Below are 26,940 nucleotides of genomic sequence, written 5' to 3'. Positions count from 1 at the left end.
ACTATACTAATTGTCATAGGTTACTGTTTTTGCACTTGGAACTTTAACTCACAGCATTCACTAACAGGAATGCCACTGTCAAGAAACTGTACAAACAAAGCAACACAGTTTCCACACTTTGTTTGGTTTTCTGGGGTGTTTTGGAGCCGTAACCCGCAATTTCCACCAACTGCGGAATGGCTGCGTGTCGGCTCCGTGCTCCGCCGTCCTTCAATACCCACCAGGTCTGGATTTGTTGCGGAAAGGCTGCAGCCATGACTGACAGCTGAAGTAACGAGGACCCACGAGATCTCGCGAATTCACGTATGATCGCGCAATATAACAGGATGTAGTTTCTATAAACAGAACCACAAACTTGACTTCAGGACTGTCTCCGCCCATTATGACGTTTTCAAGGTGTAGTGCAGGGAAATATGATCCGCCGTGAGCACAGTGTATTTTATTTTGAAAATTAACCGGATGTTTTATTTTGTTTCTGTGCTCGACTTCCTGTCCCGCACAATCTGCCGTGTGCTGAATTGCTGCGGAGCTCTCCGGCGTCCGGCAAAAATAGAAGCTCTGCATATCTGCTCCAGAGGGCTGCGGATCGCCGGAGCTGGGACGGAGTCGGAACGCAGCCGTTCTGCAGTCAGTGGAAATACACACATTGACTTTAATGGAAACCTATTGACTCCGCCGCCGTTCCGGAGCGGATCCGCAGCCGTTCCGCAGTTGGTGGAAATTGGCGGTAACACTACTGACCTGTTTCAGTTGTGAGTTGTGCATTGCATCGTGGGACAATAGTTTCCATCAACAGCACACTCAACAATCAAGCAGGTTTAGTAAGCATCCTGACACCTTTTAAGCATATTTACAATAATTTAGTGCGAACTCACTACATACTCTAAACCTGCTTAGAGTTAGTATGAAGTATGGAATTGGGACACCGTAAGAAACAGTCACCAGGCAGGATTTGGCACGAGCAGCGTTTCATTGCTTTACAGCGCTGTTCGCCAAGACAAAACGGACCAAAAGCTTATCCAAGATTTTTACAGGCAGGTGCTTAAAGGAAGGTGTGATAGTCCATCACTTCCAACATGTTTACCCTCATCAAACCAAAGACATCAGAGAGGGGGGAGCGAGCACAGATACTGCTCCATCACCATGGGCTCAGTGTTGGCTGCCCCCGAAGACTGCGATGTCCAGTCTATCTGTCTATGTATGGCTCTGGGTGAGGAGAGTGGTTAGTCCTGCTGGTTGAATGGTGTCGGATCAAACTGCATGAAGTTCTTTTGTTAAACCTAAAAGAAGTGTTTGGCTTCTTGCTTTTGTTTGCCACTGAGGGGCAGCAGAACATCACCTTTTAAGATGATATGGTGAACATGTTAGCTAAAAGTTGCCTATTTACACATCCAGCAGACAGAGCAACGGTTATCATTCATTTAGAGTCTAATGTGTGCGTCCAGCTGATGAATGTTAGTCCAGTATTCACTCTCTGTTAGCTCTGGTTTGGTCTCCACCAACTCCTGAGGGAAATATCTGGCTCTTTAGCTCCTGAATGCTCCGCTATGTTCCCCAGCTAGTCTCTATCTGTCTGTCTGCTGTTTGAAGCTATGAGAGCTGTGAGAGTGAACCAAAACAGTAAAGTTGCAGCTGGGAAAAAAAAATAACTAAAACTCACAATAAAGCTCTGTTTCTGCTTGCTGTAAGAAACTCTACAAGTACTGTGTAACCAATACATTTTATCCTCTGAGTTGCAAAGCACTGTACATTCAATATACCATGTACCCAATTCATGCAAATACAATGAAACATACATATATAGAGTTATCCTTGTATCAAGTCAACAATGTGAATATTGGTGTGTCCTATGCACATGCTGAATATGTATCCCAGATGACAGTCTACCTTCACACTGGAACAGACTTAGCAGGCTCTGAAGCAACATTTACGTTAATATTAGGTTTCAGTTTACGCCTACCTCATTACTACTTTGCCATGATTGCATGACAACACTGTGAATACTGTAAGAGCAAACATTCTGTGATTTTTTTTTTTACACTTTGTAAACGTGCAGTCAAGGCAATGCAAATTCATGTATACATCGTATAACCAAGCCATGACGTGTATGAGAGGCGCCAGTGAGACAGATCTGACATTGTGCTGGCTTAATAGGAAGAAGAAATTAGTTTGTAACAGTAATAGATACCCTTATCGCTATCCTTAGTGCCTGTGCCAAGGGTTATTTGAATATGTTTAATAGTTTGTATGATACAATAAGCCTCTCGTCTCATATGCTTGTCCTGGAAGTGTGAAAACCCATAAAGAGGAATTTGTTAGGCTGGCAGTGCTTGGAAAAGTTCCTCTGACACAAGACTTAATAATACTGTTCTTGTGCACAATACTAATGATGAGTACGTAATACTTTATGGCTGTAATAATGTTGATTATTACAGCCATAAGGTGGTGAAAGCTGGAAGTAACTCTCCTTACAGAGAAATGGTTCTGTCATCTGAAAATGTTTTTGAGTTTTCGCTTGTTTCTGCTGTATTCTTCGATTTCAAATGTATTCACTCACTATTTAACAGCATCTGTCCATTGATGATGACCAAATATCACTTGTTTGTTTGTTTGTTTTCAGTACTTCTGAACCTTTTGTGTTCATCTTTCAATCACATGATGTATCAAATCTTTGGCTCATCTGGGATAAAGTGTCTGTAGATGGTCCCTCCACTGCCCATGTTACCATAACTACCCAGTTCTTTATTTTATTAATTATCCATGCAAACCAGACACATTCGGTGCCTCTTCCTCTTTCACCCAGTTTTTTTTGTTTTAAGAACTGACTATACAAAAACTGATACGCATCAAAATAACATGAATTCATCGCAAAATTACAGATTGACAGTCATTAAAAGAACCACTCGTATGGCTAGATTTATTCTTAAGAGAACTGTACAAAGTATTTAAGAACATTTCCCAATTTTCTACCTGGAGTTTACTTTTAAAGCATGTGTGAGCTCTTCTGAATTAAGTGGGACCAACCTTCCACTCTCCAAGCTTTTGATTTCCTTAAATTTCAAAATGGCACATGTAGCAGAATAATCATCTCATGCGGTAACACTGTAAAAATGACCAGGTTATTTTATTATTTACACAAAGGGCAGTTGAATTATTTGTTGTTGCTGACATATTTATTTATTTTTGTATTGATCGATTTTTGTATTTATTTATGTACAGGCTGCTTATAACTCCTACGTGTTCAAGACACAGACATGATCAGAATATTATTGAAAGCTGTTGTCAGAGTAGTAATATTGGTAAGAGAGAGAAGATAATGTTGCTTCTGGAGCTTTTCATCCATTCATTGCCATTGCAGTGTGTGCGTGTGTTTTCTATGATGTATGCACTTTGAAAGCCATGGTTGGTTGAGTGAAATGATATTCAAAAGAACTTCTGGGTTTTGCCTTGGTGAAGCCATGGTTATGATAATACATTTATGTGTGATGTTTTACGTATTGCTGTCTAAATGTGAGGTTCTGTGTTTGCAAAATTAAGAAAATAAAAGTAATCTTAAATTCCAACATGGGGTCTGGTTTGTCTTTAAGAGACCACTGTCTCAGGGGAATATAGCCAGTTTTTACTTCATTTTTTAGTTTTTGATTTGTGTTATGTAATGTACATGATGTCTATGCAGAAACAGGACTGGAGTTTACACTCTCGGATAATGTCAATGAGCAGCAATGGGCAACAGAATGAACTTCCATTCTCAGACCAACAAACCATCAGGTGTAGAGGAAAGTTGTCAGAATGTCCCTGTGTTCAAATACCCATACTACCATACTATTTAAAACAGAAAAAGTATGTCCCCGTACACAGTATGTCAAATGCAGTATGCCAAAAATATCCTATATATGTCCTACTGCATCCGGTCAGGTTTTGCAGCATGCAAGCCAGCATGCTTTTCTTGCTATTCTGACCCACAATCCTTTGCACAGCATTTATAAGCACAAAAAAAGTCAAAGTTTAAGGTGCAATGTTATGGAGAAGTACTATGTCCTGATTTTATGCATACTGCATGCAACAGTACTTACTTTATAAGGGCAGCTGCAGTATGTACTAAAAGTATATGTATAAAAAGTATGGATTTGGAACTCAGCACCTAAAATTTAAAGCTAATTTCTTTGACCACTCGGGGGCAGTGGAACACCCTGAAACAACATATCACTGTGTATCTACTGCCAACATGTTGCTTATTTTCACATCCAGTAGATGCAGAGCAACATTATCATTCATTTGGAGGTGGTTTGTGTCCACCTGATGAATGTTAGTCCAATATTCATTTCACTAGCAAGGACCACACCACAACAACATGTAATTGAAAGATTTAATGAATGCTTGATTATATTGAATGTTAAGAGCATAGGAATAGTTTTGGATGGTGGATGAGATTGAAAAGAGATGTCACCTGGTTGGTTGTTCTGGGAGGATGTACTGGAGACCAGGTGGAGTGAGACTCAGTGTGGGGGTTCAGTCTCAGGTGATTTCACCCGAGCTGATTTCAACCCCCAAATTTGGTGGTGGTAGTTGTCACTACGAGCAACACCTCTCATTAGTTGTTTCAGCCCAGACACAGAACGGACCGGTCAGCAAATGTTCAGATATATCATGGCTCACTGCCTCTCCAAACTTCAGAACGCTGTTAATAACTATTGAAACTATATGTTAAAATAAAGCATGATGGATGTCACTGTTCAATATGATTATTAATCATGTAGAAAATAACAGAATCTGAAGAACATTTTCATTTTTTGTAATGCTTTATTGCTTTTCCATCCTTTTGATCAACAAAAGTTACCCTTGTGAAACAAAAAATGAAAGAATAAAGAATCTGAATGAGTTCCACCCATAAGGCTAAAAGTAGCCTATGTTGTTGCAGTTTGAAGAGCAGCGGCTAGTTGCTATTAAAGAGCTTCATTTACTGTACTTTTAGTGGTTATTTGTTTGGTCCTGACAGAACTTTTAAAGAAAGTTAAATTGAAAGAACGATAAATTATGAAAAATATGTCTAGAGAAAACAGTTTTAGAGCAACAGAATTGACAAGATGGGTTAAAAGAAGAAGGTTAAGGTAAAATTTGGGAGTAAAGTTGTAAGGGAATGTTACAGTAGCAGTCTGCACTCATACTATCTAACGGATCTATCCGGTTGGAACTGTTGCTGTAAAACCAAACGTGTGCATGATTCCTCAATGTACTAGTGGTTGTGGGTTCACATAGGCCATTCACACACATGGGATAAATGCAAGAAATGCACAGGTGGTGCTTAACATGCAGGTAGTATAACCTCAAAAGCATAATTTATTGCGTTGTCAAAGCAACCTTGTTTATGTTCACCTTAATGTAAATTAAAATATGAAATACAAAGATGCAAACTACAACATTGTAAAAAAAAAAAAAAGAGATCATAGCAATATTAAAAAAACGTTTTCCTAGAAATAGAGCTGAGATAGAAAAGGGAGACCAGCTCCCTGTGTTTGAAAGACACCTACACACACACACACACACATACACACACACACACACAGAGACAGACACACAGATACACACACACAGACACACAAACACACACACTAAACAGGTGCCGATAATTGAGAGGTGTTTCTCTGTCGGCAGCATCTGCAGCAGAGGACCGTCACCGTGACGATGGCGATGAGGACTGTGAGCAGGATGAAGGTTATGCCGACCCATGTTCCAAGACTCAACTCTGCAGGGACAATGAGAGGCACAGTTAGACTGACAGATCTGTTTCATCATTCGTCACTCGTCACTCACAGAGTATAGTTTTTAACCACTAATGGCTCAGCGATGTTTGGATGTGCAAGTCCCTGTATTGTTTTTATCACGAATATCCCATGCCACATCGAAATCTAACACAACACAGAAAACATTTAAGGGACCACTGAGGCCAAACCTAAAAATGTTTTTGTGATATTGCTATAGATATATTTATAGCTTTTTTTTCTTCTCGGTTCCACTTTTGTCTTTTGTTGTTGTGCACAAATGTAGCATGCACATAAAACACGGGTGGATTTGTACCTAGTTTCACACAGTTTTTCAAAGCGAGCTTAGCAAATGTTTTATGAGGCAGGAAATTTCTGTTTGTCAGGCGTTAGGGATACGCAGTGTGTTTGGGTGAGTCACAGCGAACAACAAAACCATGTTGGTTTACATGAAAGCACTTAGAGGCTTATAGGGAACTTTTGTGATAGCAAAGTACGTCAACTGGAAAGGTCTCTATAAGCACATCAGACGAAATAACTTATTATGGCATCTTTGGGTACATCAGCACAGCTAGGCTTATTTGAAATGACTTAAGCAACATTTCAAAAGCATTGCACATACGGCAGCAGCGCAAACGGTGAATCATGATTGGATGACTCAAAAAGCTCCCCAGTATTTGATTGTCATGAATGGATAACTGGCTGTCAGTCAAACTCCTCGCTATGGCAGCACATAACATCAAAGACCCCTGATGAAGCCTCAATAGTCGGCCCAGATCATCACAATGGCTGCGTCTGTGCCACGAGTAATCACTTTCGGATATAAATTTTGATTTTGATTTTGAGCAAGAAGGAAAAAAGCAAACTGCTGAATGCAAGACCTGCTCATCAAAAATTTGGGAGAGCCCGTCTACAATCTCAAACTTTGTTCACCATTTGAAGACTCATTTTGATTGTCGGCCACGAGGTCTGATGTTAGCTAACATTAGCCTGATACAATCTGTTCCCTCACACCTAATGTTAGACCGATATGCAAATATCTAGAACTGAATTGGAAAACGTTAGTCAGCAATAATTTGTCCGCACAGTCAGTAACGTTGCGTTACCGGATTCAAAGGTTGCTACATTGAAAAAGTGACTTGATTTGGGACTTGACTCGCTTAAACTTAGGACTTGACGTGACTTGACTTGACATAACCTGTGACTGGACTTGATTTGCCCCCCAAAAACTCGAGACTTGCTTGAGACTTGGACCAAATGACTTGAGACTTACTTGGGACGTGAGCAAAGATGACTTGGTCACAACACTGGCAGTTAATATTATAATTTGCTCGTGAGCGTGTTTTATCGCAATTGCGACATGTGACATAACTCTGACGCCTTATTATCTATAAAAGCAACAAGCATGACTTGGCTATGTCCCTAATGTGCTGCTAATGTTACTCTCCAGATCTCCATGTCCATAGTTTATATCGACGACGATTCATTAAGGTAATTGCTCCAGTACCGCCAGAAGATCCGCCAGATGGCCTTTATTTATCGGCTGGATGTCCGTTACCTTCCGCTTTCTTTGTGTTGGCTTTCTAAACTCCGGTGGATTTCTGAGGACTGTGGTTAACTGCTCCTCAGATCTCTGCAGGGTAAATCCAGACAGCTAGCTAGACTATCTGTCCAATCTGACTTTTCTCTTGCACGATTAAAACAACTTCTGAACGAGCGTGTTTCACCAAAATAAGTTCCTTCCCGAGGCTATTTTGCAGAGGCGCCGTCATTGCGTCCGGTGCTTAAGACAATTGCGATTGGTTGAACGAAATGCCAATAAACCAGAGCATGTTTTTCTCCAATCCCAGGATGCTGTGTGGACTAGCCAGACTTTTGTCCGCAGCGCTGTGGAGGAAGGTCTGGCAATGCGAGACTACCATATCCATTACCATGTGTAGTGGAGTGTATGCAGATTGTGTTCACCTTGAAGGATGTTACCGTCTCCAGGTGTACACTTCCGCATGCTCCAGGCCCCCTGCTGGGTGGCTATGGGTCTGGAGGGGATGAAAGCTGCCACCATGAAGCAATAACTCAGGCCTGCCTCCAGCTCCGACACCTGTGCTGTGCTGGAGTCTGATGTGATGTCTTTCTATCAGGTAAGAAAAAGATATTAAAATCACTCACTTAAAGATGTATCTAACTTACTGTTTAGACATTCAGCAATTATTGATTTGAGACTGTCCTCCCACAGCCACAAAAGTTGTTATTCAAGCAGTAATTACGACTCCTGTTTACATTTAAAGTGGCAGTGCCCTCTAGTGGTCGTAGTAAGTATGACGGCAGCAAAACAGAGTTAGGTGATCTGTGCTGCCTCAGCCTGCACGATCCGATATGCGCATGCGCATAAATACGTAGTAGAAAACGTGACAGTTTCCCTACACTATTTGTATCACGCACGTGTTGAAACACTGCTACATTTTATGTTATTCATTATGCAGTTCACGGCGGGTCTGTTTTATAAAAATATTTAAATTAAGTACTTATTGTCACTGATCCAAAACCGCATATCGACGCCTTAGCGACATTGTTATTTTTGTGACATGTAGTGTGTGGATGTTGTGATGTTTTTAAATCTAGCTTACGCTATGCATTGCGAGGTGTTTACGTGGTTGCCAATCCAAAATAATAAAGGAGTTGTTACATGTTACATGAACATACACTATTTTGGTTACATGTGGAATGAAGCCTGAGTCTTTCTGTCACTGTAAACCTTCACTTTCCTCAACACTCCCGCGGTGCAAAGGTGCGCCAGCGTGGAACAGATCGTGCAGTCGTAAAACAGGATTATCATCTGCACATGCGCGAACATCTTGCACATGCGCACGTCGGATCGTGCGGGCAGCACAGATCGCGTACCCACAGTGACGGAGTATACATAAGAGCGCCATACTGTTTTTGTTGTTGTCCATTCCATGGAATGGTCAGAAGTGACTAATTCATCTAAATTTAAACACATTGCACAACTCATAGGCTGCCTCACTTTATTCACCGAATTTTTTCAGCAATCTTTCTAGCTTACCCGGTATAGAGCTCCGATTTATCAATTCTAACTTGAATGTTTTAATCAACTTAAATTGTAGTGTATATTTGAATTAACTCACTGATTTCTTTTCTTTTTTTGTTTGTTTCGTCATGAATGACATAAACAAATCCAACACATTGAACTTAGTCGGTGATCATTCTAGTAAGTATTTTACAACTATTTTCAATACCTTGGTAGGACTTTGTGTGCATGACATCATATTAGTGTCGGCAGTGTGTGCAGCTGAATACCGTACCTTGCCTGTACTACCAGACTTGTGGTAGCTGATCTTATACTTGAGGTCATTTTTGAAAATGTCTCTGATGCTGAGCTGATTCACACCCCGATGGATGCTGGTCAGAGGATCTGTGATGCTGACATTTACGCTGCTCTCATTTACAATGTTCACAGTGAAAACCGCAGCACTGATGTTACCTGAGGAGAGGACAGATCACCAGTGATGAGGAGACTACCTGTCAGGCTTAATCATGCAGATTGAAAGTTTCAGACTAAGTACAAGTACAAGTAATTACATTTGGGTACTTGGCGATACCAAGTACCGATATGAGTACTTAATAATTACCATTACAGTTACTTGACTAACAATTACTTTGAAAACATGCATTATTTGCACCTGAATGCATCATGACTTAACGAGGTGTACCTGAACACACCATGAAGTCCCATCGGTGCCGACACGCTTTACCGTTCATGATTTGTGTACATAACTCACGGGGAAGGCAAAATGTTGCCACATGGGTGTACTATAGATTAGACTATAGATAGATACACTATATATTTTTATTTGCCTGTGTACACTCAAAGAGAACTCCACCAATTTACTATTGCACTCCAATAATGTCAACGTACTAATGGACAGTTAATGGACACACTCATTGACAGAAAAAGGATCAAAATCAATGCAGAAGAAACAAGGTAAACCTGGTGCCATTACCCACAATGTCACTCGACTGTCAACATATTTTCTCTCAGGGCCATATTGGAAATTGAAGACATTTATATGTTACCTTATGTCTCACTGACAACTGTAATGTGTGTTATGTGTGGAGTTATGTGTGTTGCGTGTGCAGGTGATACCTACTCTCTATATAGGGGTTGAAGGTCTGGGAATTAGTGTGAGGGAACTCATCCGGGTCATCGTAATCGTAATCGCTCAAAGGATATGTTTGGACTTTAGCAGAGTAGGTCCTGTCAAACAGGGAAACATAAAAAATGGGTTTGAGATATGTGATAAGCATTCAACATGCATGGTGTTTAGATTGTGCACAAAAGTGTTGGAAAGAGGCCAAAACTCTCAAGCAATACAGTAAATACTAAGAGTATTATAAAAGAAAAAAAAAAAAAAAAAGACCTACAAATTCCTACAATTAGATGTGAGAAGGACCAGAATACGATTAAAAATCAGTTTACTGAATTGAAACTAGAACGGATTTCTGACGTCGGACAATGAGGAAAATAAATGGATAACAGATAATAAAACAATATATTTTTCCAATTTGAAAAAAAGACTCATTTATCTTTGAACAATATTAATAGGACACATCACAGTGGAATGTAAGACTATTACATTTTAAAACGTCCTGCTGCGTCCACCGCGTCCACCCATGCTCTGCTGTGCCACGCTACATCCTGTACCGTCATAACCCCAACCGTCAGACACCGCCCACCAAGAGTCTGGGTCTGCCGAGGTTTCTTCCTAAAAGGGAGTTTTTCCTCGCCACTGTCGCAATAGCCACTGCTAATGCTTGCTCTTGGGGGAACTATTGGAATTGTTGGGGCTTTATAGAGTGTGGTCTAGACCTACTCTATCTGTAAAGTGTCTCGAGATAACTCTTGTTATGATTTGATACTATAAATAAAATTGAATTGAATTTAATTGAATTAAAAGAACCTATGAAAAACTGTCATCTTCAAAGTTATAATCCTTAAGATTTTGATGAAATAGCCATTCAATGTATTTACATTCTCTCATCACAGCTCTACATAGTAGCCCTAATTTATTCTGCCTGTCCTCTCTTTGACTCAGGCTTCTATCGGCTTCTACTGTATAGTTGTGTGTCTCAGGTCTCCCGGATCCATATTCTTTTATATATGTTTACAATCTATCCAAATGTTTTTTCATCCTGATTGTCCATAGTGTAATTTAACCATGTTGGTCTATTTTTACACATGACATCAATGGCATGTCTGTCCGTCCTGGGAAAGTGATCCCTCTTCTGTTGTTTAATGCTAATGGCTTGTTAATTTAGTTTTAGGTCTAAATGATCACAGTGGACATTGTAATAGATTTTGTTTGTTGATGTTTGTAGAGCCTTTAAGTGGTTCATAGTTTTATGTTTCAAACCTTGGACTTGATTGGCTTCAAATAAGTCATGAGACACTATACACGACTTGCCACAGTTCTGTAAACTTCGTCAGATTCCCTTTTAAGTGGAATATCAAATAGGGATGCCAAATCACTTGCATTTTGTTTCTTTTAGCTGCACAAACTCTTACCAATAATACAGCTCTATTCATAAAAGGTCAATTGAATTAATTGTTTCTTCTGTATTTAGGTTCTACTTAGATATAGGCAAAATGTTTCTGCATATAGAAGATAAAACCCAATTTCCACTGGTCCACCCTGTCGAACTGAGTGTGATGATCCTGATATGGTTATGCTCTAATATCATATTTAAAAAAGTCATAAACTCACAGATGAATAGCCTCATTAAAATGTATGTTACTTCATATGATAAATCAAATAAAGATAGAGATGGGTAAGGTCACAGGCATAAATAATGCTGACAACAGAGAAATATAAGTTTCTGTAGGAATATTTTAAAATATAGGTGGCATTAGAAAATGCAAATGAATGTGAAGTTTTGTTACAGTGATTAACTAAACCGACCAGATAACTAATGAAATATTATAGAGATACAGTATTATTGAAGGCATGAAGGGATTGAGGTGTGTGGTTCCCACCTGTCATAGGGTTGGAGGTAGGTGGTCAGATCACATTCTGATTCTGACACCTTGAAGCAGTCAGGACAACCTATCCAGTCACCGCCATCCCTGATAGGCACACGACAAAACACACAAAAAAGGGAGAATAATGCCCAACATTTTTTTTAAAACACAGACTGCTGACATTCTGACACTTTATGTCACTCAAGTGACTTTTAAAATACAGATTAAAAGTCGAGTCCTGGCTGGAGACAAAGGAACACAGTGGTGCGAGATCACTGTAGAACTGGAGCACATTACACACATTAGGATAAAAAGGCCTTGCCATTTGAAAATACAGAACCTTAAAAACACTTTTATTACTGCCATTGTTTAAAGGTACACTGTGTAGTGTTTTAAGTATTTTATTAGCTAAAATCAATGTCTTCATTCATAAATATGTCCTCATTGGTGTAAAATTACCTCTGCCAATGATCTGACTTATCCTCATAAGCGAAGAATTTCTTCTGTATTTATATTGGACGGGTGAGTCCGAGGAGGCTTCCATGTCGTTCCGCCATTTTGAAAAACTGTAATCGCTGAGAGGGACATAAAGCACTAGCCTACCTGTCTAGCTAATCCACGACGCGTTTACGTTCGGTGTTTGGTGTTTTAAGCCCCCAACGTCTCCTTCCAGGCAGCGCGACAAAGGTTATGTTTAGAGTTAAGGTTAGGGTTAGCTGCCTGGAAGGCGACGTTGGAAGCTTAAAACACCATCGAGCTTTACGTTCAGAGACAGCGTCACGTGACTGAAACCAGCTGAAACCAGCTGAAGGAGATCAGTGAGAGGAGCTTGTCATTGCCCCGGCAAATTTGAAAGCCTGCACTGTACTTTAGTTCATAATGGAGGATCATACATATGCCGAGCCACAGGAGGAGGAATCCTCATCGCCAAAAAGTGAAAATTGGAAGACATGTTGTCATAGCTTCTTGGTACATAACGGCTACCGTAGTTGCAACACGCATTTGAAAAAGCGAGGCGCTAGACAGCACTATTCGTTTGAATGCAAAATGTTTTGGTCTTACTCGACCACGATTTCTTTAGACGATTATCATCATCATTTGTTATGCAGTCTTCATGATGAATGACTTTTTTCCAAAAAAAACTTATGAGCACATCTTTAGAATCATCTTTACAAGATTTAACGCTTTGCGTGATTCTTTTCGGAGAAAGTCAGCTTTAGAGATCTGTCGATTAAATCAACTAATCGATTAGTCGCCAAAATCGCATGAGTTAAGTTAGTCGACTAAAGAATTATTCTAATTGGCAGCCCTAGCAAAAATTTAAATGAAGTTCAATGCCGCGTTCTAATACAGCAGCAGTCAATGTGGTGCACACAGCAAAAAACAACAACGTGGCAATCATACGAATTGCAGTGCTTATCTTTTCGTAGCTTTTCGAACGTATATTCTATGAGAACAGGCTGTTTTTGTCCACATTAGCGCTGCCTCAACTAACACAGCATCTAATTCATTTCATTGAGTTTGCTGCTGCAGAAAGGTTGTCCAGCACATCATCTGATCCAGGCTCAAGCTTTATCCAGCAGAAAAAGCTGTCAGATACATAAAGCAACTAAAAAGCTACATGGAAAACAAAATCAATGCACAATGTTGTGTGCATGTTTTTTCCTTAAAAGGCTCAAATGTAAGCTTACTTTTACTTTTAACAAATAGAAAGAAAAAAATCAACCAGTTTGAATTGCCTTCTTAATATTCATTGTATTAATATTCATATTCAGTGTTTATTTAAAGTGACCATGTAAAAAAGTAATACTGTCGGCTGGACTCACCTAGAGTAGGATACTGTGTATTTGTGGTCAGATGGTTTGGTAGTCCAGATGAGGATGGTTTTAAAGTCCAGAGAAAACCAGCGTACATTCTCTGCTTTGAACGTCTCATCTATGAATAAAATGTAACATAACATTAGCTTCCAGTCATCCAAGATCTAAAAAAAAATTCCCTTCCTGTTTTTGTTTCGTTAGTGTAACACACATTTTGTCATCCTAAGTTTCCCTCTGGATCAATAAAATATCTATCCATCCATCCATCCATCCATCCATCTTTCCATCTAATAATCTATCTATTGATCTATCTATATGTCTGTCTGTCTGCCTGTCCATATATATATATATATATATATATATATATATATATATATAGTATCAAACCAAAACGTATATCAACTTTTTTACTGTAAATCACTTGGAGAAAAACTTTGACATCCACCTCCCCATCCTCTTCTTTCTCTTAAAGCTATAGTGCGTAGTTTCTGCCGCCCCCCTGAGGAATTCTAAGTAATGACAACAAAACTGTTGGCGCGTCCACATGATACAATCCTTACGTAATCACCCCCCCTCCTCCACGCAGTTGCTAGTAGCCAAGGAGGACAGGGAGTATTAAAAAAACATGATGGACTCTGTTCAGTGAGTTTCGAGTTTTGAGTGAGTTTCTGTGCGGGAAAGTAACTGGACGCCACAGTCTTTTGAACATAGCCATGCTGAGACATACAGAGAGAGTTGTGTGGAGCTGATAGTCTTAATTAGCTTTGTAACAACTCATTTGGCAACGGCTTGAATGTAACAGACGTTCATTAATATAAAAAAAAGTTACGCACTAACGATTTAACCAGACCATAATTAAAGTCAGACTTTGCCAGTAAGAAAAGCTGAATATGAGAATAAGTGAGACTGTTACATTGCAGCAATAAGTTTGAGATACTGTAAGCCCAGCTCAATCTTGTAACATTCCATTTGTTAATTTATTGCAACGTCTAAAGAATGTTGTTGAACATTTTGTTTGGTTCATTAGTTGCTTTAATGTTTCCACATGTCTAAACAAAAAGGCTTCATGATTCAGTAAATATCATCATGGAACATTAACTGGTTTCAGAAAAACTGGAGACTATTACAAAAGTTACAAAGTTCTCGTTCTATCAACCTCATGAACATTCTGGCTTTACGCAATTGGCGTGACTTACTACATGAACATTTCCATAATTTGAACATCATTTTTTCTCTCCAATATGAATATGTAGGCTATATCCTCAAACATGTTTTTTTTTTTATCTGCAGTGTACCTGCCAGTGTAACATTTTACTGCAGTAGAACATGTAATCTATACTCATAATACCAATAATAATAATTGGGATCTTCCCAGATGTAAAACTCCTCTCTGTCCGTTCTCTATCACAAACAGTGAAGCTCGGCTGTGAAATAAGCAGCATCATGTTGGAACACGGCATATTAGCATATTTGTTGAGCTAAACTACTTTTGGGGGTGACCAGTGGTTACCATGGCACCAGATACTTTAATCTGACCTCCACACAATGCAGGTGAATGGGAATGTTGGAGACATGTTACATAAACTTTCAACTTCTATCTATCTATCTATCTATCTATCTAGCTATCTATCTATCTATCTATCTATCTATCTATCTATCTATCTATCTAGCTATCTATCTATCTATCTATCTATCTATCTATCTAGCTATCTATCTATCTATCTATCTATCTAGCTATCTATCTATCTATCTATCTATGTAATCCTGGTTTTACCTGCAGTAGTGATGATCCAAGCAGACAGACAGACTCCCACACAAAGCACAGTTTTCAGAGATGCCATGTTAGCACAACCCAAAATCCTTTTTCCTTCAATGCTTGATCTTGAAAAAGCTATCTGAACCCAGGAGAAGAAGTGAAGACTGTTGTTTTCTGGTCAACAGGACAGAGAATGCGGGAGCTTTGAATGGGGGAACTGGGGGGGCGATTCAGGGTTCTGCCTCGTTCTGCCTGCTGATCCCTCCCACATGCCTGCCTGCTGATGGGGGATTCTACAACGATTTGCTCAGTTTGAACTCCTCCTTTCACCAGAACACAGATGACTGTAAGAACATGACGTTCCTTGGGCTGACACGACACTCCTTGAAAACTGTCCTGCCGTGACTGACCCATGTGTAAACTCACCAAAACGTCAGGAATATTTAACAATAGTTACACCCACCCTGACTAGAACCAAATAGTTGATTCTTTCTTTGTGTGACGGAGATTCCTGGCACCATGCTGCTCATGTATTCAACTGTGTTTCTGTGAAAGCCAAACATCTTAATGCCCTGTTGCCTGGTTGGCTGAAAGACTTTGTCCCAAGTGGCCCAGTTCAAGTTCACTAGTAAACTTATTCTGTTTCTAAACGCGCACAGCAACACTAGAGACTCAGAACATGGAAATCTAGTCTCTAATATGAAGGCAATGCTAATACTTTTTAGGATTAACATTTCCTTGATCCTAATCCTTATTATAACTGATACTATTATTGCCGCCTTTGTCATTTGTTTATGTAAAAAATGTCTTTAGTTGAGTATAGGTAAAGAGAGACTGAGCGGCTTTCTGTTACATGTTTATGTTGTGAAGCAACAGATTGTAGCACTATGTCCAAGAAAAATTTCCCCTCGGGAACAATAAAGTGTATTCTATTCTATTCTATAATGCAGCCAATAGCATACCGTAAATTATGGCTGCATTTCTTTCAGGTGTGCCAGCTCTACGGTCCAACATATCCAGACAAACAAAGGCACATTCAACATCAGAGACAATCACAAATATCACTAAAAAGATTTCAAGTTTAAAAGTTTAAAATCCTCTGTAATTCATTCCATTTATAAGGTGAAAAGTAGTGGAAGATGAATAGAATAACAATGATAGAAAGTTCTCTTCTTGATGCTAGTGATGACAAGTGTGTGTATCAGAGCCTGATATATCGTATTCCTCTGTGCCACAGAGCTCCATTCTTGCAAAACCTATTACAAACACATCAATTAGTCACATATATAAACTACAGTGGCCAGCTGTTTTAGGAAATTACTGAGCCATTTTAACCATATATGAGTACCATCATATATGGTTGAGTAGGACTGTTGCGGATAACAATCAGAGCACTGAAGTGTGTCATATCTGTTTCTGGAAACATGAATGACAGCTGTGAATCTAAGAAAAGTATTTAAGTTTAAGTATTTCTTCTAAAGGGGAAATATAACTCACTGCCTAATAAACATAAATATGGGTCATAATACGCAGAATATGCATAATACGCAGAACAAACAACCTATTTGGTTGTTTTTAAGGGGAGGACAGTCTCAAATAACGACAACCCATTCCAAACTTATGAGTTAAAAAATTGTGTTGCATATGTGAAACAGCCCTAAGCTGCTTTCCTATTAGCCCCCTGGGACAGGAGAGCAGCCAGGAATGTTGGACTGAAAAGTGACAATATACTTTTTACAAAGATCAAGCAGCGGGTATTTTTGGATTCTTGTGAGAAGCTACGATGACAGTGATTTCATCTATTTAAGGTAATGGAATTTATGTTGATCTACCATTTCCAGTACAACTTTGCGACCTGTTTAGACGGATACGCTGCAATTTTCCCACACACTTGCTCTATACCATGTGTGTGTGTCTGTGTTATTTGGGGGAAACCTCCTGGTAGCAATTAGAAACCATGTGAATGTAATTGGACCTCGCCTCCACACACGTAGACAGAAACTCTGAGAAACACACACACACTAAGACAATATGTTTGTATTACTCAACTATGACTAACTAACTTCCTATAAATTACACTTATATACAACTTATTTTTTACAGGAAACAATGCTGCCTGGATTATGTTTTTTAATCAACACAATGAGGAAACAGTTACAGTGGCCTATATTGGAAACATTTCATATTAAACATATCTATAAAACATTCTGTCATTCACTGTCAACATTTCATTAGTGCAATCTCTGCCTCTTGCAACTAAAGCATCATTCACATTTTTGATGGTTATGTTCGGTTTGAGGGCAGAGTGTCTTGAGGACAGAGTTTCCTCTGGAAACTTCTGTTGTAATGAACACTTTAAAATGGGACCAGGATCAATTGATAGTAATCAAAAATAGTAATACAGTGACTGTAAATAAAATGTATTAATTTAATAAAATGTACTGAATAAAAAAAACTAAAAAACATTAAAGAGTGTTAAAGTGCTCATATTATGCTTTTTCAACAGGTTCTCACTCCCATCTCGTAAAATACGGACGCTTGGTCAGGTGCCTTTGTCACCTGACTAAACACGCTTGGTCGGGACTATTGGTGTCCCTTTTGACGCAGTTATGTTAAGGAAAAGGTTGTAGATGGGCTTACGGTTCCGTGACACGCGGGAACGGGACTGTTGAGTTTAGGAAAAGGTCGTGGGTGGGCTTACGGTTCCATGACACACGGGAATAACGGGACGGTTAAAGAAGAAAGCGACTTTAGGAAACATGACAAGCGGGACATGAACCCCGGTCTCCTGGGTGAAAGTCCTGTGTTTTTTTTTTAAATTTCAGCCTTACATACTACTCGCTAAACCCCGTGTAGCTGCCTGCTCTCCCCGCTGAAGGACACCTTTTTCGTCGCTTCAGACACTGACAACCACTGTCCAAACGTCCGTATTTTACGAGTTCGGAGTGAGAACGGGTTGGCTTTTTGGCTTTTCCCTTTCCTTTATCGTGTTATATATCTTTTTGTGCACGTTATAGGTTTACAAAGTGAAAAAGCCCAAAGTCCACCCCAAAGGGACTTACCATCTCCAACAGAAAACACTGTTCACAAACTGCTCCAAACAGCTCTATTGTAGTCCAGCCTTTACTTCCGTGACGAGCGTGCGTCACTTTGTAACACACGTTATAATGCTCGCCTAGCTGCTAGCGTAGCACGCCCTCATACTCTGCTTCTGACTGGCTAGTAGTCCTTACCTAGCTACTGCGCATGTGTGACTCCCAACAAAGATGGAACAGAAGTGAGATGTCTCACTCTGTAGCTAAAACAGAGAGCTCGACACACAGGGTGAAAAGAGGAGCTGCAGCAATGTGCAGTTCAACAAAAATATGGTGTTGTATGAAAATTAAACCACATAAACCTATTCTGGTACAACCTCTAAATACAATTATGAATCTGAAAATGAGCATAATATGAGCACTTTAAGTTACTCTTGAAAATCCAGGACTTGCTTTCTAATATTGTGTCTCACAAACAGTCACATTTTTTCCCTGACGATGGTGCGAGATGACAAGTGAAGGGATCAACAAACTTAACAATCCATCCAGAGGGTCTGACCTTAGTTTCATGGCAATAGTTCCACTCTGAATCAAAACATTGCCACTTCCCAGTGGGGCTAGGGAAAAGGTCAGGAGACCACCAAAGTCATTAGTCTGGATCAAAGTGGAGAACTGACTGACGGATCGATAAGATGACTGATATTACTGCCTCGCTGGCTACAAACAGAGAAAAACATTATTTATCTGACACTGGGAGCGGCTGCAGAAGCATGATCATTCAGTGATGGGTTGACCCAACATCTGTGCATTTATTGTCCCTTATGTCAAACACACTTCATAGCACCTCGTGTTGACATGGAGTCAAATGGGCAAGCTGAATCCTCATAAACATCCCCTTTTGTAAACATCCCTTGCCCGATGCTGCACTGAGGCTATTACTGAGATTACTGCGAGTTTCGCTGTAAATAAGATGAAACCACAGACAGCTGTTTTTGATCACTGAGAGAAAGAACACAAACGCACACACACACAAAATGAACAAAGCACTGAGGTATTGCCAGTCCCACGGCTATTGTTCTAGAACATTTAGTAAAATCAATTAAAAAGCCAGCTCTTACAGCCCACGGACTCTTCCTCGGTGATTTGGATCAGTGTACCACAGACATTTCATTTCTTATATGAGGAATATACAGTGAGTCACCAGATTATAAGATGCAAACACTTCTTCTAATAAACCTAAGAAATGTATTCTTCAGTACGATTGGCCCTTAATGCCACCTAAGGAAGTGCACCAAGCTCCAAATATTATGTAATATGTATATGTTCCTGCATATTGTACAGATCATCTTTTGCTTTGTCTAAAAAATGTATTTTATTATATATAGTTTTTTTAATTAAGCTTCAAGATCTCAATAAGCTACGTTTACAAAAACAATAATACCCGACCTGACCGTGAAGCAGTTTTGGACATGTTTGTCCAGAAATCTGTTCTGTTTTGTGCTGCACTCGGCCGAGTGTTTCCTGTGGGATTTAAGCAGGGCCTCTGTCTGGAATGTTACATTATAGGGATGGCATTTTTGGAGAAATAAAACAGCAAGCCTGTAGAAACTCTGACTTTTTAATGATTAGCCAAAGTAAATTATTCAGCTGAATGTCCTCCCTATCTGTGGGTGTTGAAAACTCACTGGTGATACTACGTGTATGGAATGCCAGTTTCCTGGCAGCGTGCTGTTTCATAAGCCAACTAGAGTGTATCTAATAGCTGACCATCCCAATCATTCATGCTTTTTAACACATTTCACTCATGCTTCTGACTCACACACTGAAAAACTGAATACTCAGATTTTGTTGGATTGCATCAGATGTGTAGACATTTACACATGCACTTCTTAGTCACAGCCCTGTGGGATTTTCTGTATCCTTATAGTCATTAACGGCTGTCAGCTGCAGCTGGAACATCTGCATCCCTGCTGAATTGTTCTTTCATTAGCACACAAGTATGACGTAAATCCACTGATGGGAGTTCAATGTTAAATATTTTAAGCAAAGCCCCAAATGTTTTATGGTTCATCAGGCGTGGCATTTTTATTACTTAACCCAGATCGTAGTGTGCATAGGAAGGAACCAATGTGTTTTATGTATTATGTGTGGAAACATTTAGGATTTGACACCAAATATAAAAAAATAAATGTGTATGAAAGCCGCTGTGTGTTGCCTCTGTAAGGTTAGCTTGCCATTTAGTGCGGCATCAGAGGCACCGTGAATAAATGGATCTCCAAACGGAGACATCTGGACTAAATGAGGACTTTAAAATTGTGCCTTTCCTTTAAGTATTATCTCTGGTCTTTGATTTTAACCTGGTATTTATATTGATGATATTTGTATCGCAAATTGTCTTCTGACTATGAGCTGTAAGAGTCACACTCACTTGTAATCCGCCAATAAAGATAAGAAAGGAGCACACAGACCACAAATAGTGGAAAAGGTGGCTGCCTCAACTGTTCGACATTGTCTTTTGTAAACATTGCATCACTATATATTCATGTCACCCTTTGAAAAATGGATAGTCATCTTAAATTGTTGAGCTAGGAGTTTGAATTGTATTTATGAGAGTCTGTTAGTCTGAAACAACTACATGCATTAATTGTAAAGTGAAACAGTGATGTCATTATTTTGTCATCTTAATTGCCCAATCTGAATAGTAGTAGTATGTACATCTATCTCTGAATAGTATTTCAATGTATGTTTATTTTTCACATATCACATGACCTCTAATCACGTGATGAAAACAGATAAGGGTCATGGGTCACTGCAATAAAATACACCTGAGGAAGGCCAAATTGTGGGCCGCAACACTATGTGCCTTATTTGCGTTATTAAATAATTTTTTTCCGGAGCATTAAAGCTATAGTGCGTAGTTTCTGTCGCCCCCATGAGAAATTCTAAGTTATGACAACAACATTGTCAGCGCGTCCACATGATATAAACCTTCCGTGATCACGCAAAGCCCCCTCCCACCTCCTCCACGCAGCAGCTAGTAGCCAAGGAGGACACGGAGGATTTAAAAAACATGATGGACTCTTCAGAAGAGATAATTATCTTCACTCGAGTTTCTGCGTGGGAAAGTAACCGGACGCCACAATCTTCTGAACATAGCCATACTGAGAAATACAGAGAGAGTTGTGTGGAGCTGATAGTCTTAATTAGCTTTGTAGAAACTCATTTGGCAACGGCTTGAATGTAACAGACGTTCATTAATATTAAAAAGTATGCACTAAAGCTTTAAGCTGTTGTGCGGACTTTACCTTCTTTGACCGTGAATAAATGGAACCATGTCAATACTACAATAGGATTAGGCTACATGGGTTGTGTTTGAGTTAATTTGAGTTCAATCTCCTTTGTTCAAACTTGATTATATGAGAAAGCAGCAGTCAGACAATAACACAGACCTCCAGGCTAATCAAACTTATTTGGAAGAGAAAACAAAAGTGAATGGAAAAATGATTAAGTCAACATAATTATCATCAGTTGACCCACTTCCTGCTTCAACTCTGACCTATACTTACTGGAACCTGAACCTAAACTTTCCTCTGTACCTGTAACTGCCCGCCTCTACCTTCTCCTGCCCTGTTCCTGCTAACCTGTGGGTTCTCAGGTACTTTCTGTAAGCCTCTGTATCATCATTTCACTATTAAAATCCCTGAACTGTTCCTGTCTGCCTGGTTGTCCGCATTTGGGTCTTTCTCCTTACACCCCACAGCAAACTGAAGGATGGAGACTAGTCATGGCTTATTTTACCAGAGATGAGCCTTGGCCACAAATGTGATCATGTTTTTCTAAACATGGTAAAAAAAACTCTTCTGTTCTGTTCTCTTTTTCCCCTTTGAGCGTGTTAGATTGTAACCTTTGCTTTTAGTCCAAAATGGGAGAGAGAGGGAGGGAGAGTAATAAGAAACCATCTCATGAGAGCATCGGATAAACATGACCAAGCACTTTGTGAAGCTGTGCTTCTTTAAAAGTGTTCCCAGATAAAGAGAGATTCATGGGTGGAGGTGGCCTAGAAATCTAGACACACCCTAGCGGTCTGGCTTGTCAGGCTAGGGTGGAGGAAGAGTCATTATGTAATCAAGCTGAAACGAGGCTGTTACTATTTTCAAAGTTTCAAAAGTTGACGTTTGAGATATTTACAGTACCTGACAACAGCCATATTTATCTCACGTTGACTGTTAAATCTGATTCTGCAGCCTTCAGCTCAATGACCTATTTACCTATCATGAGGGCTAAACCCGTAATTGTATTCAGGGTGTGACGCCAAAGAACTCAGCGCTGTCTGAGCCTTTCCACTGTTTGCCAGTCAGTTTTGGAATTGATTTTTAAGATTTCACTGATTACCTTTCAAGCACTTAATGGTTTAGCTCCAAGTTATAGTGCTGAATTGCTGCTCCCCTATGAACCAGAGACCCAGAGACCCGAGAGATCATTGAGGGGCGACCCTCCTTTTCAATGTCATCGAGTCAGATTGCAAAGACAAATACAGAACACCAACACAGAAAGTACAATCTTAAGAAATATAGAAAGACAATAATTGAAAAATGATTCGATAAATAAATTAGGATGATAGGGTGCAAGAGAAAATATAATTATGTAAAGCAGTTACAAGTAGACGTTTGCAGGTTTAAAACCACATTTCTAAATTGTCCAAGAGGCTCAATTGAGTTGATTTTAAGAAAGTGCTGTAATTTCTACCAGGAGTCGGGTGCATTAAAACTAAAAGCAGTTTGTCCAAGTTCAGACTGGACTCGTGGAACATGAAGCAAAAGCCAGGCGGCAGAGTGAGTCTGATATGTCCCTCTGAGTAACAGAGAAGTTCTGTAAGGTACTGTGCTAGTTTTCCAATAAGAGCCTTATAGATAAAGAGATCTTGGAGAGAAGACCATCCAATACTTTCATATAAAATACAATGATGTGTACCATAGACATGACCGGTTATGAATCTCAAGGCAGAGTGATAGACTGAGTCCAGAGATTTAAGAGTTAAGAGATGATGCATGTCTATATATCACATCACCAGAACACAAACATATTCAGGAGTTTAGTGAGAACAAGAACAACCTTGCAAATAAAATAACTTTTAAACTTTTAAATAAAATTACTCAGATTTTCTGCAACACCAACTGAATGCATGTAAATTCTTGTGGCTACTGTTAGAGCACAGCTTCGTTTGGTGGCATCATAGGCAGATTATGAGACAATGGGTCCAACAGCACAATTACTAAATTGGCTGCCCACTATTGACCGGTTGTTATACCCATTTATCTAATGGGAATGGGCATTTGTAGCCCACACAAGCTTCTCTTTCCTGAAAAATGACGATAATAGGTTTAACAATGTTGATAAATAGGGCATACCCTGATTTTTGCAAGAGGTGGCCACCTATAAACTATTCAAAATAGTGTTCAATGTTTGTGTAAGGAACCTTACTTCTCCCAGTTAAGGCCAAACACCTAAACTATGAAATGCTCTGCCTCCACCCTTACACCCTTACATTCTGCTGTATCCGTGGATCCTTTTTTAAAATCAGATAAAGACATGCCTGTCTAGACAGGCGTTTGGTTGACCGGTATGCACCTTGTCTGCACTTTCAGTATTATTGTGTAATATGATTGTGTATCATGTTCTCGTTATGTATTGTGAATTTTTGTGTTATGCCCTTATAAAGCTTATGTCTGTGAAAAGCGCTTTACAAATACATTCAACTAACACTAAATCCTATTTAAAGGAGCATACAGACAGGTGATACATCACAACAAAAATAAAAATGTAGGTGATATGGCATGTATACTTTTTTACAGAGCATTCTTCAGCAAGCAGATCTCTTAGCACCCCCTTAAATATCCCGCCCTGTTTTGCAAAGAATGTTCTGCATGGCCTTGCAGCTGATTGGCCAATGTTATATGATGAAAGGGGCCCCATCAGAGGTGTGGATAACAACATTGTGGGGTCTTCATGAACCATGACTTTACAGAAAAGGGGTGTGGGGGGGTCCTTGTCTAGGCCCCTTAGACACAGAGCTTTTATTGCTGTTATTTTTCACTTGCTTTTTGGAATTCTCCCCACAGAGTTGAAGAGTACTCAGCCTCTAAAGTCCTTTCTGCGAGTATATGTATTTGGCTCCTGAATTGTTTATCATCTGAATCGATAGGAGAAAAAAGCTCATTTAGCTGAGATTCTAGCTGTTGATTCCAAGATGGATCTGACACTGGTTCCTAAAAACTGCAGTACTGTTTCCCAGTATTCTATCATCATTTTTTTTAAAACATACACAATTAGTTTATAGCTACAGCTATGGAGGTACACCCTTTCTCCCAGACAAAGTCTAACATTTTGTTCTCCAGCCAAAACAATAATGTACATTATAATAATAATAATAATAATAATAATAAAGCCTCCATAATTACTTTTTAGCTGGACTTGATTCCTACGCAGTTTGACAAATGAGCTTTTTATTTCTTCTCAGATTGTTTCTTTTTAAGATTTTTCAGAGGCCTTAAGCGGTTTACAGTAAGTGTGCAGTATTTTCCTGAGAAATACTTCCTTCCTATTAGAAATCTTGTGGCCTCTCAGATTTATCATAACCCGCTGGTTGGGAAACCAGAAAGACACCCGTCTCTAAATGAAATTCATCGTGAAATGCAAACTGCCAATGGAAAAATTGATTTTTAACAAATGAACTCATTATGCACATCTGCTTCCTGTGTATGTAAATATATATGATGAATGTAAAGTTTTTACAGTGTATTTTTTTGTTTCACATAATTATCTGTAAGTGCTGTTCTCCAAATCAATCTCACTTTACAATATTTATAATGGTTTCACTGTTTGAAATTGTAAACGTGTCAACACTTTGATTAGATTAGATTAGATTCAACTTTATTGTCATTGTGCAGAGTACAAGTACAAAGACAATGAAATGTAGTTTGCGTCTAACCAGAAGTGCAAAAAAGACAAGAAATATAGTGCAGTGTAGACAGTAGTGTACAGTTGGTTTACAGAAGGTGGTTTAGAGTAATATAAATTAAATATAAATGTGTGCAGTGTATTAGCGGTTACCTTATAAGAGCAGAATAAATATGGCTATGTAATATGAACAATGTATGAACAACATGTACAGATATGTGCAATGTAGTAGCAGTAATATTATAATAGTATTAAGAATAATATAGATATATGCAGTGTATTAGCAGAATATATTATAAGAAAAATTAAAAATCCAATTCATCATGCTTTCCCACACTACCTAACGTTACCCCTATGGAATCTCTGTTCACTTTTGATCCTTCAGCCAAAGCAGCAATATCCTTTGTGTATAATCATATGTCAGGATTGCAGAAAACCTCTCTAGTCCTTCTTAAATCTGCATGGGAGAATGACTTAGGTCTGGTAATACCAGAGGTTCAGTGGGAAAATGCTTTGAAGAAAGTACATACAGCGTCAATATGCATTGGACATGGGCTTGTACAGTTCAAGGTTCTACATCGCCTTCATTATTCAAAAGCAAAACTTGCCAAAATATATCCTAATGTAGATGTTACTTGTGATCGATGTAAACAGTTTCCTGCCACGTTGGCACATATGTTCTGGCTTTGTCCTAAAATACACAATTATTGGAGGTCTATTTTCCAGACTTTATCTGATGTTGTCGGAAAGACGATAGACCCAGATCCTTTGATTAGTATATTTGGTGTCTTTGGTGATGGAAGTCCTCTTAGGGGAGCTAACGGTACGGTGGCAGCCTTTATAATGTTATTAGCACGAAGATTGGTTCTCCTTAACTGGAAAAACCCACAGCCTCCCTGTTATATTGTCTGGCTAAGAGATGTAATGCAGCACTTGAAACTGGAGAAATTGAGATTAATACTGCGAGGCTCTGCCTTTAAATTTGAGAAAATATGGCGTCCTTTCATAACCTATGCTGAATCTAAGCTTTAAATCTCCCCATGCGACTATTAGTCCCTAGTCATTGTCATCATAACTGTATTCAGATATTTATTTATTTTATTCGCCTCAATTAATCCTTTCATATTGAACTGGTAAGCAACTAATATTATTATTATTATTTTTTATTTTATTTATTTATTATTATTATTATTATTTTTTTTTTTTTTTTATTATTATTGATTATAATGTATTTATTAATGAATGCACATGTATGTATATGTGTCTATGTGTATATTCATCTATTTTGTGATTTATTTTCTCAGTTTTTTCACTATAATTTTTTGTCTCTTGTTTTTTCCACCTTTAAAAAAAATTGGTTATTTGCATTGCACAGATCTGTAAAACTTATGTGTTCTGAAAACCAATAAAAAAAAAAAACAGAATAAATATGGATATTCAATATGAACCATATAGACACATACAGTATGTACAGTATGTACAGCTATGTGCAGTGTGGTAGCAGTACCATTGTAGTGCAGAAATAGCAACATTATAAGAGTAGTAAGAATAAGTGTATGTACAGGATGAATAGTATGAAGAG

At 38.9% G+C, this 26,940-nt stretch overlaps 1 protein-coding gene across 1 annotated transcript; it reads right to left on the bottom strand.

Annotated features, from left to right (window-relative positions):
* Window positions 1-4,786: 4,786 nt before the first annotated feature.
* On the bottom strand, window positions 4,787-15,554 carry LOC116043996 (tissue factor-like). Its single transcript, XM_031291048.2, has 7 exons — window positions 15,385-15,554; window positions 13,620-13,728; window positions 11,809-11,898; window positions 9,926-10,032; window positions 9,080-9,258; window positions 7,725-7,890; window positions 4,787-5,743 (listed from the first exon to the last, which is right to left on the bottom strand). Exons 1-7 carry the CDS (start codon window positions 15,449-15,451, stop codon window positions 5,610-5,612), a joined length of 852 nt encoding a protein of 283 aa, XP_031146908.1. The 5' UTR covers window positions 15,452-15,554; the 3' UTR covers window positions 4,787-5,609.
* Between the last annotated feature and the right edge of the window lie 11,386 nt (window positions 15,555-26,940).

Source organism: Sander lucioperca, chromosome 9, assembly GCF_008315115.2.
Source record: "Sander lucioperca isolate FBNREF2018 chromosome 9, SLUC_FBN_1.2, whole genome shotgun sequence".
In the NCBI taxonomy this organism is placed as follows: Eukaryota; Metazoa; Chordata; class Actinopteri; order Perciformes; family Percidae; genus Sander; species Sander lucioperca.
Note: the sequence above shows the minus strand (reverse complement) of the source record. Positions and strands in the feature narration are given on the sequence as shown.

What these genes read in the sequence shown, in the direction of transcription:
- LOC116043996 (XM_031291048.2), bottom strand. Translation starts at nt 15,451, where the DNA reads ATGGCATCTCTGAAAACTGTGCTTTGTGTGGGAGTCTGTCTGTCTGCT. An exon ending in TACCTCCAACCCTATGACAG is followed by an intron (nt 10,033 to 11,808) that starts GTGGGAACCACA and finishes CCTGTTTGACAG; the next exon opens with GACCTACTCTGCTAAAGTCC. An exon ending in CTTCAACCCCTATATAGAGA is followed by an intron (nt 9,259 to 9,925) that starts GTAGGTATCACC and finishes TCCTCTCCTCAG; the next exon opens with GTAACATCAGTGCTGCGGTT.